General features: G+C 37.8%; 2 protein-coding genes across 2 annotated transcripts; both read right to left on the bottom strand.

The window, feature by feature from the left end:
- Positions 1-117: 117 nt before the first annotated feature.
- LOC143469218 (uncharacterized) lies at positions 118-5,756 on the bottom strand. Its single transcript, XM_076966839.1, has 16 exons — positions 4,934-5,756; positions 4,593-4,697; positions 4,259-4,405; positions 4,041-4,170; positions 3,823-3,961; positions 3,544-3,678; positions 3,257-3,420; positions 3,002-3,161; positions 2,744-2,929; positions 2,232-2,414; positions 1,943-2,132; positions 1,738-1,876; positions 1,485-1,621; positions 1,205-1,367; positions 906-1,041; positions 118-832 (listed from the first exon to the last, which is right to left on the bottom strand). The coding sequence occupies exons 1-16, from the start codon at positions 5,101-5,103 to the stop codon at positions 588-590; spliced, it is 2,529 nt and encodes an 842-aa protein (XP_076822954.1). The 5' UTR covers positions 5,104-5,756; the 3' UTR covers positions 118-587.
- Positions 5,757-6,095: 339 nt separating this feature from the next.
- On the bottom strand, positions 6,096-11,460 carry LOC143469245 (ADP-ribose pyrophosphatase, mitochondrial-like). The gene is made up of 8 exons (XM_076966884.1): positions 11,192-11,460; positions 9,325-9,475; positions 9,179-9,257; positions 8,839-8,945; positions 8,537-8,651; positions 8,329-8,475; positions 8,171-8,255; positions 6,096-7,513 (listed from the first exon to the last, which is right to left on the bottom strand). Exons 1-8 carry the CDS (start codon positions 11,250-11,252, stop codon positions 7,368-7,370), a joined length of 891 nt encoding a protein of 296 aa, XP_076822999.1. The 5' UTR covers positions 11,253-11,460; the 3' UTR covers positions 6,096-7,367.
- Positions 11,461-12,283: the final 823 nt, after the last annotated feature.

The raw sequence follows: 12,283 nt of genomic DNA, 5'->3' as shown, positions 1-12,283 counted from the left end.
AGGCCCCAAAAGCTTAAATCGTTAATCTAAAATTGCCTGCAGGAATGAAATAAACTTGTTATCTGGTGATTGGTTGGTAGAGCTCTCACCGCATGAGAGCGCCATGGTATTTCACACTTTATGAAAAAGTTTTTATTGTGATTTCTATGCTTTCAATTTATTCAGTGTACAGTATATCCTTTTTTCAGAAACGGAAATATACAAACGATCTTTGCAGACGACTCTACAAATTAAGTCTGCCTGTGTTTCGATGCATGATGTTGTTTAAAACAGAATCAATGTCAATTATAACTTATTTGCAATAAGAGCATAACACGACTGACAAAAAGCACTGTGCAATATAATTTTTTCTATGGTCACAATATAATCATAAACGAAAATGCAGTTGTGCTTAAATAAGACCGTATAACAAACCCTACAGGCGTTCGATTAAAAAGTGAAATATTTCTTCAACGCAGCTGTATTATTTGGATTCATAAACAAGGTGTAAATAGGTTACCTAGTTTTTATATAGATGTGCATCGTGCAACAAAATGTTAAAAATTCCCGCAACCAGACCAAATTCCAAGCAAGGTTAATATTTGAACTTACAGCACATCACTAGTTTCAGCTAGCGTAACGGTGTCGCGTAAGGTTGAACCTGCTCCGAGTGCAGAAAATTTGTAGTACTGATTGGAAAAGCAATTACTTCCATGGTCTTTACAGCAAAATCGAACTGAAATAAACCTTATCACGAACAAGCAGATAAGTGTGCATAGCAGTGTCAAAGCAACGGCTATAACTAAGTCTCGCGTTGTGTAGAGTCCATTGCCGCCTGTTACTGTTGTCGGTTCTAGTAAGAATTGTTAGCGTTTTAGAAACATTTTTCTTCCAAATGAACATAACCACCTATTTCACTAACGTACCTGCGTTTTCACTGTGGCTATCGCCGTCACTGCAAGTGTAATCGGAAGGTTGTGTTTGGTCAGATGTTTTTCCTCTCATTCGCATAGGCCCCTCGCATCGAAATCTAATTTCGGTTGCTGGATCATGATGTTTCATCTACAGAATGGTATTCCATGAACATTGTGTTGGGGCCACGTAGGTATTCAGTGGCTTGTTTTAACTGAGTCAAACCAGACAAGATGCTTTGCTATAACTAAGTCAACCGTGGCAACATCTACAAAAAACTATCAGAAAATTTCATTTCAGGAATTGCCGGTACCTGCTTGATCCAAACAACAAACCAATGAATGTGGCAATCACACTGAATCGGGTTCTGCCACAGTTCAACGTGTGAGAGGTACTTGTTTACCGAAAATAAGCCTTGAGGCAGTTTTGTAAAGAAGTTTTCAGAGAGATCGACATGTTCTAAGTTTGGCAGCTGCCTGAAATGGATTATTTCATTTACGTTCTATTTCACGTTCATTGTAGGTTACCAATCACTTTCGCAAAAGCCAATAAGCAACGCTTGAAACTGGAAATAATTTTGAAAGAAAATTTACTTGAATACGTTTTCTTCAATAAAGCTGATGTTATTATTCTCCAACGAAATCTCCGTGATTGATGACGCATTCATGAAATCATCGTGATGCAATTTGATGACATAGTTATCACTAAGGTCAACCTTCACTAAGTAAACCTACAAAATGATAAACCTACGTCATAATCCGATAAGAATAAATATAAACACACTTAACAATAGATACAATTTGTACATAATAGAAACGTATAATTTTAATATGCATTCATCAGCACCTTATTCTTGATGAAGTCTGGCACAGAATGTAGCCCCATACCTCTTAAACCAACGTTCACCAAGACAGTGGAGTTTTGTAAACATTTTCCTTCGAAACCACTTACTGGGTTGGGCCCCAGAAACACTTTGCTTAAAGCCCTGAATTCAAAATTTGACTCTTTTGTCACCATTTACACAGTTGCAAGAAAGCGCATTATGACGTACGGGTTTTGAAGGAAGAGGTCGTCAGGAAATGTCTTGATTTGGTTATTAAAAATCCGAAGCTTTTTAAGTTTGGGAAAACTTGATAGAAACTCTCTTGACACAGAAGTGATGAGATTTCCTTCCAAGGACACAACTGTTACGTCATCAAAAACAACATCTTTAGCCGGAAGCAAGGATCGAATTTTATTGTCTGAAAAGTAATTGATGTCCATGTCGCGATTGCTGAACAGTCGAGAAAAACGTGATCTAGATTCTAGGGCTAACAAGCATGTTACACGAAAAAACAAACCGGGGCAAGAAATAGATCGGAGCGAGCGAAATTTGCTGATGGAACTAAGGTCAAGTTGATCCAGAATCCCGTTGCTCATAACAACACCGCTTAGATCTTGTCTTGCTTGGTTCGGTATCGATGTGTGTTTGCTTCCCATGCACCGCAGAAGTGGGAACCAGATGTCAAAATCTTCCGGTCGACCTGGCATAAATAAACACTTTGTTGGTAAACGTTTCCTTACCATGTCCTTTTATTTTTTGCCATTGGCAATGGGAACGAAAAGTTGGTGTTCTCCTTCTTACGTTGCAGTAAAACAATAAATAAACGCTCACAAACAATCAATAAACGAGAAAAGGTGACAAAGCTCCGAAAGGTTAATAAAACGTAGGCTGCGGTGCTATAACCGCATTGAAAGTCGCAGTACCACCACCAAACTCAAACACGGTAAGTTTTGCTTTGTAATTTTATTACCTACAGTACTCTGCGACTTTTCAAACTACCTCGATATGACAAAGACGCGTCAATCTTACGTGTAAAGTGCATGAGGTAATCCTGCCTGCTTGCATAGCATTCGCACTGCTCAGGACATTCAACCTTAAGCTGGAAGACATCACTAACAGGCGGAGGGGAAGGCCCAGGTGTGAGAATCGCTTTAGGGGCTGTTGTGGTTGTTGATGACGTCGTTGTAAATGTTGATGCAAAAACATTACTGCCACCTAGTATAAATTATTGAATAAAAATACTTAACGTTCAAATTTTGAAAAGAGCTTTAAACAAAAACTGCGCACCAGTCCACTTGGTGTCAGTAGAGAGACAAGTAAGGTCCTGGGCTTGAATTCCTTCGGGACGGGCTTGATAGGTGTGGACAGGGGAAAACTTTTTACCGTGGTTTCGCGAGGGATTGTGACATTTTAATCGGATGTCCGGGTAACTTCCGTATCGTGCTAACTAAAAGCAGAAGAAAATACTTCAAAAATAAGCTACAGTAACGACATTGCTTCCGGTGAAGGCGTTGTGTGATTCACGTGAAAAGTGACCCTTACATTCGTCGTCCAATCAAACAACCAAAGCAATTTGCAATCGCAGATGAACGGATTCTCCCAGAGTTCTACGGTAAGTTCATCGATCGGGCTATAATCGAATGTTCCCTGGTAGAGTGTTTCCAACTTATTTTCGGTCAAATCAATTAATCTCAAATTCACTGTTCCTGCAAGTGGAAACACGTTTTTTTCCAGAAAAAAAAAATGGCAAGAATATAATTCATCCCAACTTCATAATACTGAATTTAACTATGATTATAACAAGCGGATAAAAAACGCCACAAAAATACCTTTGAAAGCTTTGAAATGAATGTCGGAAATGTCGTTATTTGCCATGACTAATGTTCTCAAATTTGCAGCTTTCCCAAAGGATTTTGTGTCTATTCTTGTAATTTTATTATCGGAAAGATCCAGAAACTCTAAATCTAAATCGTTGGTTCAATGGGCAACGAATTCATGAAAAATAAGACAAACCTTATTATTAGTTATTTGTCATTAAATCGGTAAAATAGCCCAAGAAATTTTTACTTAATTTCACCACAGCCGCTTATGGGTTATCGTCGACCTACATTTCGCTTTCTTAAATGCTTTTGACACATCCATCCATCCAGTGGCGCGAAGGCTTAGACTTTTAAGATTGACAGCTGACGATAACCAAGTCGTGTTGACGACACTTTCATTCAAAGGGTTGTAAGCCAAATTAAGATACTGAAAAAAGGAAGAAAAGCAAACGATGAAATAAAATGTCGCAGCTTCAGCATCAGATTTACAATCGACTGCATGATACCTTAAGCCTGGGACACGTGATTAGGATATCCCCGGGAAGGCTGGTGACGTTGTTGCGTGTCAAGGTCAGCTGAGTGAGATTGGGAAAAGACTGGAGGAGGTCGGTCGGAAATTTACCCAAAGAGTTCTCTCTATAAGAATTCAAGACTACCGCTTAATGGTTGCCAAACACAAAGCGAAAAACGCTAAAAAGATACTGCAAAATACGTCATAACTTACGTAACAGTTAAACTGAAAACGCGATGAAAAGCTTGCTTTGTCTGCGTCGACCTCATCTCCATTCCTTCATTTCCACGAAACTCGACTGTTTCCAGGTTGGGGAAAACACCCAGATTATCGATGTCGAAACTCGTCATGTTTCCCATTCTTACGTCAAAAAATTTTGTTTGAAGAAAATGAATAACATATAGTTAAAGCGATAACGTGTAAAGCTATTCTTCACCTCATTGGTTTGCACAGAAGCCGAAGTCAGCAGACCGTGACCCGGTGAGATAATAATTTCATCAATAAGGTTATAGTTATTTTAATAAAGGAGAAAAACAAATATGCTCACTGAATCAAAAACCCTTGTACTTCTGAGTGGTTTAGTTGAGAAGTCTTCAGCGCATTTATATCTATCTGACTACAGTTGAGGACTGGGTAAGACCTTTCCGGCATTCTGAAGACGAATTCACAAAATAGGTTTTAGGCCATGCCAGTTGTTATCAACAGTTATTACGATTATTATTTTCGTGCACTTTTTCCCGCTTCTTAATTTTTTTTTCATCAGCGCATTGTAATAACAACTACCCTTGTTTTTTATTCCAACCGCGCTAATGTTGAAAAATATAATAGGTCATTGAATAAACTCCAACAATTAATGAAAGAGTTTTCTGCAGTTGATCAAATACTTACGCATTTTCGTCCGTTTCTTCTCTGATGTCACGCTCATCCAGTCGAACTAGAACGCATGAACTGGTAATTTGCGTGAGATTGAAACTTTCTTCCTCAAGGCAGTCAGATAACGCTACCAGCAGCACATAGGTGACAAGTATTTCCTTCCACCCACACTGCTTGATCCACATATTTACATTCACTACACTGTCCTAGTATTTGACAAGCTCAATTTAAAACTTTTGAGGGATTTTGAGATTTCATGCAAAACGCCTTGGGCCGGGAAACGGTTGTTGCTTTTGGCGTTGTTGCTCTGAAACTAACGTATCAATTGCGTTTGTTATCACACAATTAGTCATCTGCTGGTTAACGCGCTGACATGAGAAATACAGTTGTACTTTATTTCTATGTAGAAGACAAAAATTGGGCAATGGCATGTTTTGCTAAATTACACTTGGCCTTGTCGCTTTACCACAACCAAGCCCATGTTAAATAAATGCTAACAGTAACATAATCTTGACATTTCTAACTCAGCACCAAAGTCTCTCATGAAACTGGAAAATCTAAATCTGTCTACTTGAAGCCAGCTATTCACAAATATGGATTTATTTCCTAAACTTTCCCAGAATTTTGCCGAAACCTAACATGAACAGCCGTCACCAGACAGAGGAAGCTTTAATTCTGATCTTGTCGTGAAAAATCAAATGGCCTTAAGCTCTTTTACTCGATTCGACACCAGTTTACCAGATACGTCACGTCCCAGCATTGAAGACATTATTTACAAACAACTACGCTTGATACGTCACTTACAACTGCATAAAAAATACGATTGGTTAATCTGATAAAGACTTGTTGTTGATCGATCTGCAATGAATGTGACAAAATAAACTGCTATTGTTTATAGTCCGGAATAGACCGACGCCCAGAGAAACAAAAATCACAGCAATCATGGCACGATTTCTAAAACGAGCCAGCGTTAGCTACACAACGAAAGGAAAGACTTAGTTTATGTGTTCGTTCTCGGCAATAACAAATACTTGCTTCTTTGCGAGTGCACAGTTTGTTGTACATAAAGCCAACTCCTGGCGTTGGTTGAGGTAAAAATTAAAAAGCTGTTTTCATTTCTAATTTGAGAATTCTGTTTGCCACTATTCTTAAGCAGTTTTGGATTCGACAATCAACGTATTATTTTCGACTTTATTTCAAATCGCTGATGTCAACTGGAAATACTCCATGAACTATGAATCAAAACACTTGGTATCTTAAGAAGTGCCCGCTATAATTATAATAATTGAGCCTGTACATAGAAAAGAAACCAATTTACGAGAGGTTCAAAATTTTTTTAAAAAACCGAGCAAAATTTCCTGGTACGCCTTGAATGACGATGTAGCTATTATCCAAAAAAAGAAGTTGCTCATCGAAAATTTTTATTAAGTACGAGCTCACTCTAGCGGCACGGGAATGGTCACAAAGCAAAACTCTGAACCTAACAAACCAGCTACAACAGACAAAAACTCTTTGCAGAACATATAATGCAATAGATGACAAAGGTAGTAGAAAGATTGGAAAATTCAGCGGCATTCAAGTATTTTCGTAACCGCTTTGTGTAAAGCTTGCTTAAAAGCCGTATATAATAATGTCAAGGAACATGTGAATCTGCATGGTCACAATTTTGAATCGCCAATTGGTTGGGGGAAATCCCCACTATGTTTCCATTTTTATGACAGTAACGATCAGTTTTGAGATCTTGCCGAAGCGGTAAGACCAGTGTTGTAATGACTAGAGTCAGTGATTGATTGCATCTTCTCACGAATGGACTTGAGTTAAACGTCCTAAATGACTTGAGTCAGAGCCCAAAATGATTCCAGTCATTTTGGTAATCTTGGTAACGTGACGGTCGTGACGAGAAAAAAATGCAGGTTTAGGCAACAAAATCGAATAATTTTCTAAAAAATATCACTTGTTTGAAAAAATGCCAACCAAACTAATTTGGACACAGCGATGACGAGCCACTTAAATTGACCCCAGATCATTCAAATTTTTATAAGAACATTTCCAGCAATGGCAGCAGCAAGACTAGGTAAGTGTTGCATAATTATAATACAATCGGCTTCAAATATTCACAAACTGAAGAATACGATGTTAAAATTAATAAACAGAATTAGAAAAACAGTGCAGAGTAGATTATAACTTACGAGTGGTTCTTTCGAACAAACTGACAAGGAAACAAAAACACTTTCAATAACCTTAAGCTAGAACAAATGAACTAATTTGGTCACAATAGAATGTTATTGGCCAATCATAGCAAAGCCATAATTAATTGGAAAGGGAATGTAGTAGCGGTAGTTTAAAAAAATAATAATGCCTAAATGCCGCAATAGGGTTAGAGGGATAAATTTATAAAATATCGGGATGAAACGTAAGGTCATGCGAAGGGAAATCCCCTTGCACAGTGCTACCATGAAGCATCGTGGTTTGACGCAACCTGCCGCAATAAGGAGATATGATTTGCATATAGGTTCAAGTCTTTTCTTATGTCCATCCATCGCACAGAACCTGCGTCATCGCCTGCATTCAGCGGCAAACGCCCCGCGCTTTCACCTGAAACAGAAAGAGGACAAACATGGTGCAATAAGTGGAACCTCACATTCTCTTCACAACGGGCCTTGACGTGAGTTATTCCACCAAAGTGGTTCCACTCGCTCTGTTAGTGCACAATGAATATTCTTAATAGACACTACCTACTATTATAGGCATCCAGTGATGCTCTTCTACCACTGTGATAAATACGCCAGACAATTAATCTTGAGTCACATGAGGTTAATTTTAAGACTTGGGTTATCTTAGGAATTGTGACGTGGACATCACTGTTTGCCTTCTTCGAATGATGTAACTTCGCAAACAACTATTTCGCGATAAGCGTGCGCGTATGATGGAACACCGCACTGACATGTGTAGTTATGAATAGATAGTGTATTGTTCTAGAACGCAAAATTTCCACGAGATATACACTATGGCTGATACCAATGAAAAGAGTTTGCAGTCAACCCGGACTTGTCTCCAAACAATCGCCAGCTTTCCTGCCGAGATGTTTTTACAAAATCAGGATATTTTTTGTCCTGTCAACTTTTTGCTCGTTATTCAATGACTCATTTAATGATCAAACACAACACTAGTTCTTTTTCAACGTCACTGTCAATAAATATTGCAACCTGATAGTGCGGTAGTGACGCAACAATAGGAGAGTATGACTCATACCTGACTCATCGTGAAAATTGACTGCCACTGTCTCCATCCACGAGTTGTCTGTATTCCTGGGGTCATCCATATAGCCTTTGTAAATCTAACCACGAGAAAAAAATGATAACAGCAACTCCAGAGGATCTATGTTTGGTTGAAAAGCTCGATTTTCTCACCAATTTTCCTTCTTTCTCGAACAAATCTGACAACAAGGATTCGAGTTTTTTCTTTTCCTCTTGTGGTGCTTCTAACGTATTCAGCGCCTCTTCACCAAATTCACGCTTCAAAGTCAAGGACACAGTTTCCTCTGCATCCACCATCCCCTTAATAAGACGAAGATGTTTTCCTGCCGGATCATTTCAAAATAATCATTGTGTCTCTTACCCCGGGTATCGCCCAGTCTTGATCGCCATCCTTCCTTCGAATCGCAACAAACTGGAGGATCTTTTTCTTTGTCTTATTCTCAGTTACAGTGTTATTTTCATCATCTCGCTTCCACCTAAAGGGACAAGTTTTGGTTAAATTTCAAATTCGTCTTTATTCGTTGGAGTTGTAGAAATGAAGAAACAATGCCAGCTTTGAAAGCGCTACGCGTTCAAATACATGTAAAAATGAAATCAAGATCAGTTTAAACGGTGAGAAATTTCAATGGAAAATTGTGTTCTTCCGGCTGAAGAGTAACTGACCTTGTTACAATGGGGTCAGCTGCGTGGTTAGGTCCCCATTTACCCAATAAGCCTCGACCGCTGATTCCCGTGCGGCCTTCAGGATTTTGGGGTTTGTTGTCAACTATCTTTAAAGTGTTGACGAATGCAAATAAACGGAATATTAAGAGAGTAACAAAAACACAGGTTCCATACACATTGGTGAAAGTCGATAAATTAAATCCTTCTACCGAGGTCAGCACAAGCTTCTATAGTCTACAGACTATAGAAACTACTCTAATTTTCATTCCATTAGCTAATGACAAAAGCACCGAGCTTACACGGGAGTGATATGAAATTAACTGATAAAATGTACTCAAACCTCGTAATTTCCTGTAAAACTTTTTCTATTGACGGAACCATCAAGCGAGTTAAACTTGATATTTTCATAGAGGTCGTCTCTAGAAATAGAAATTGATGACGTTGATACAAAAAATTAAGACGATGAGACAACAATGAGCTTCATACAGGAAATCAGGGTCCGCCCAGGTTGGTCCCTTCAGAACAGATGGTGCCGTGTATTCAACAGGTTTATATTCATAGGTGACAGACCAATCCACTTTCTTATTCGGAACTTTGAATCGCTCAACGTCCGAGTTAGGATAAACCGGGGTCCGAGCTAAAACAGAGAGAAATATATTGAAATCTCAGTAAGGCAATTTCATAGGTTACGTGATTTCATATTTTTCATCATAATGCATTATTTTCCTCTTGGATCTCTGTCACTTTGCTTTCCCACTGCTTACCTTGCATACAAATGAACTTGAGAAACCCATATGTCAAGCGATTTAAGCAAAACCGTTGACGTGAGGTTTCAGAAAGATACGAGCTTAGATAACACAGAATAATTTTTATAGCTTAGACCAGGCGTCACCAAAATTTTTTCACAAAGGCCCAAATAATCATGAAAACTGACAAACGCGGGCCAAATTCCCACTACGATCAATAGGCTACCACACAATAAGTTCTTTGTGGTTCAGTGAGGCGGACAGGAGAAATAAAACTTAGACTAAACAGGTGACTAGTATACTCAGGAACATGTTTCTTATAAAATGTTAAGAAAACATTATTCTTATAGGCTACACTTGTGGGTTTGGTGACCACGCTAACCTACCATCTTATAGCACAGACGCACAGTTGTATCATTGCTATCTTGCATGTTTTAAATCCTTTGATTTGTTAATTTTCCTGTACATTATATTTTCGTGAGCAGGCTCTTCGTTGCACTATTGTGGTTAGCCTCGCACTTTTTCAAGGCTACTGGAGAAAAAGAATTGATTTGGTATGAGAAATCAAGTATATTTCGGTCCTACTAAGCTTAGCTGAAAGAGGAGGGACAGTGCCAACTACTTGAGTTAAACTCCCTTCTTGAAAAAGATTGCTCCAATACTAGTGTGTAACGCATGCCATCACTGAAAATTGGATCAAATTTAGGTTACTATTTAGCTTATCCACCCATGTTCTATTAATAAATTAATTCAACAGCTTTCAACGTTGTTTAAATTTTGGGAATCAAAAATAAAAGTTTGAGGCATATATCAGGGTGGTGTGTACCGCCCTTGCGCAAAGCCACAAACTTTAAATTGTCAGCGCGCACTGAAACTTTAATTCTTTGTGTATGTACTGCATATTGGCGCTCAAAGGATCAAGTATGCCTTGTTTATTTATAAGGAATCATCGTGAACAAGAAAAAGTTCAGCATGCACACTGATGTGTACACTTAGTGCATGGGTGTGGTACACTTTCCACTGTATATAGTATGGCTGTCGAAGGATTTAGTTGACTTGGCAGCCTGGATTGAATTGTCCTTCTCATAGCTCAAGTTCCTAGGTGTAGTATGGAAATGCACAACCATGTCAAAGTGCTCTGCTAGCCTATACACAGGTGTCAGACTAACTAAATTGTGACCATTCCTGACTTGTGGTGTCTTTGATGCAGTGGAAAACTTGACTGGCAGGTTTAAGTGTGAACGAATCTCATGTTTTATCATCTCCAGGCATGATTGTTTCTCACTTACCTCGAAAAAATATCATTGTACATGGAACTTAACTTTACGAAACATCGGAATTAAAAGCTGAAGACAGTTTTTTCTCATTAATAAGCCTAAAAGACCTGACAACGCCGTTTTTAATAAAAAATCGTGTACATAAAGACACACATTTTGGGGTGATGGCATGCATTGAACCTTCAATTCTGTGTTTATAAGTTTCAAACAACCAACATTTCCTTGTTTGTTATGAATTGGTGTAAAGATAGAAATTTCGGCGTGCACATTAGTCTACTATATGCTAAAGTACAAAATTCCGATTAGATTAAATTTTAAATTAATAAATACCTTTACTGTGATAAGACGTAGGCTTTTCCATTCCACAAAGTCTCCTGATAAACCCCGACATATGGAAATGGTGTTATGACGCGCCAGGTAATTAGTTAATCCAATCACAATAGTTTTCTTTGTATTATTCGAAATTCGTCACAACCAGGTCACAACTAGAGAAATGGTTATTATGGAATACCAGTGAATAAGCAAAGCTCCCAAAATAATGCTACCACCACACAATAGATTCTCTTGAAGAGAAAGATGGTGAAAAAATAGGAACTTTATTAATACTCAATTCGAAAATGTTGGGTTAATTTCCTTAAATTAATTTAGTTTGGGCATAGACACTACATTAACCGTTGATATTGTCTGAACCGTGTTAACCAAATTTTAAAGTACAGTAAAATAAAAAACAAGGTATAGTTTGGCACTCTGAAAGTTAACTTTATGTTTTTCGACACGATCTTTCGCAAGCATAAGCTTGCTTCTTCAGGTGTACTGTGAAAATGATTAACCGTGTTTAATTTACATTAACCGTGTTTGTGTAACATCTATGGTTTGAGCATGGCATGGGTATAGAAGCTACAGTAATATAGGAGTTTTTATTCTCCATAAAAATACCAAAATGAATAAATAAAATCTTGCTTTCATGAAATATGTAAGTTGCCTTTGAATGGAACCCGTAAAATTATTTAATATTAAGGTACAAAAAACTTTATAAGTCAGGGCTTAAAATCAAATAAATATATAGAAAGCTGAAATAAACAAACATCGAAACAATTACAATGCCGCAGAAAAAAATTATAGTAGAAATGTTAAACACGAAAGAAGTGTGATGCCTCCATAACTATGTAATCAGCAATCACAAATGACGCTACGATCGATTGAAAGTCTGGGTTTGTCTGAGATTTGTGTAAGACCAAAATTATTAATCAAAGTTCTATTGAATTTGATTTGCTTGTCACAAAACTTTATGATAGTATCTTAGTTTGCTTTTGTCGCTTTTAACCTATAATTAATTGACAAGATACCTTGTATCAAAAAGCTATCACATATTCGACTTAATCTTGCTGACAAACATAAATATCCAATTTTGTTTTGTTCGAA

Source organism: Clavelina lepadiformis, chromosome 1, assembly GCF_947623445.1.
Source record: "Clavelina lepadiformis chromosome 1, kaClaLepa1.1, whole genome shotgun sequence".
Lineage (NCBI taxonomy): Eukaryota > Metazoa > Chordata > Ascidiacea > Aplousobranchia > Clavelinidae > Clavelina > Clavelina lepadiformis.
Note: the sequence above shows the minus strand (reverse complement) of the source record. Positions and strands in the feature narration are given on the sequence as shown.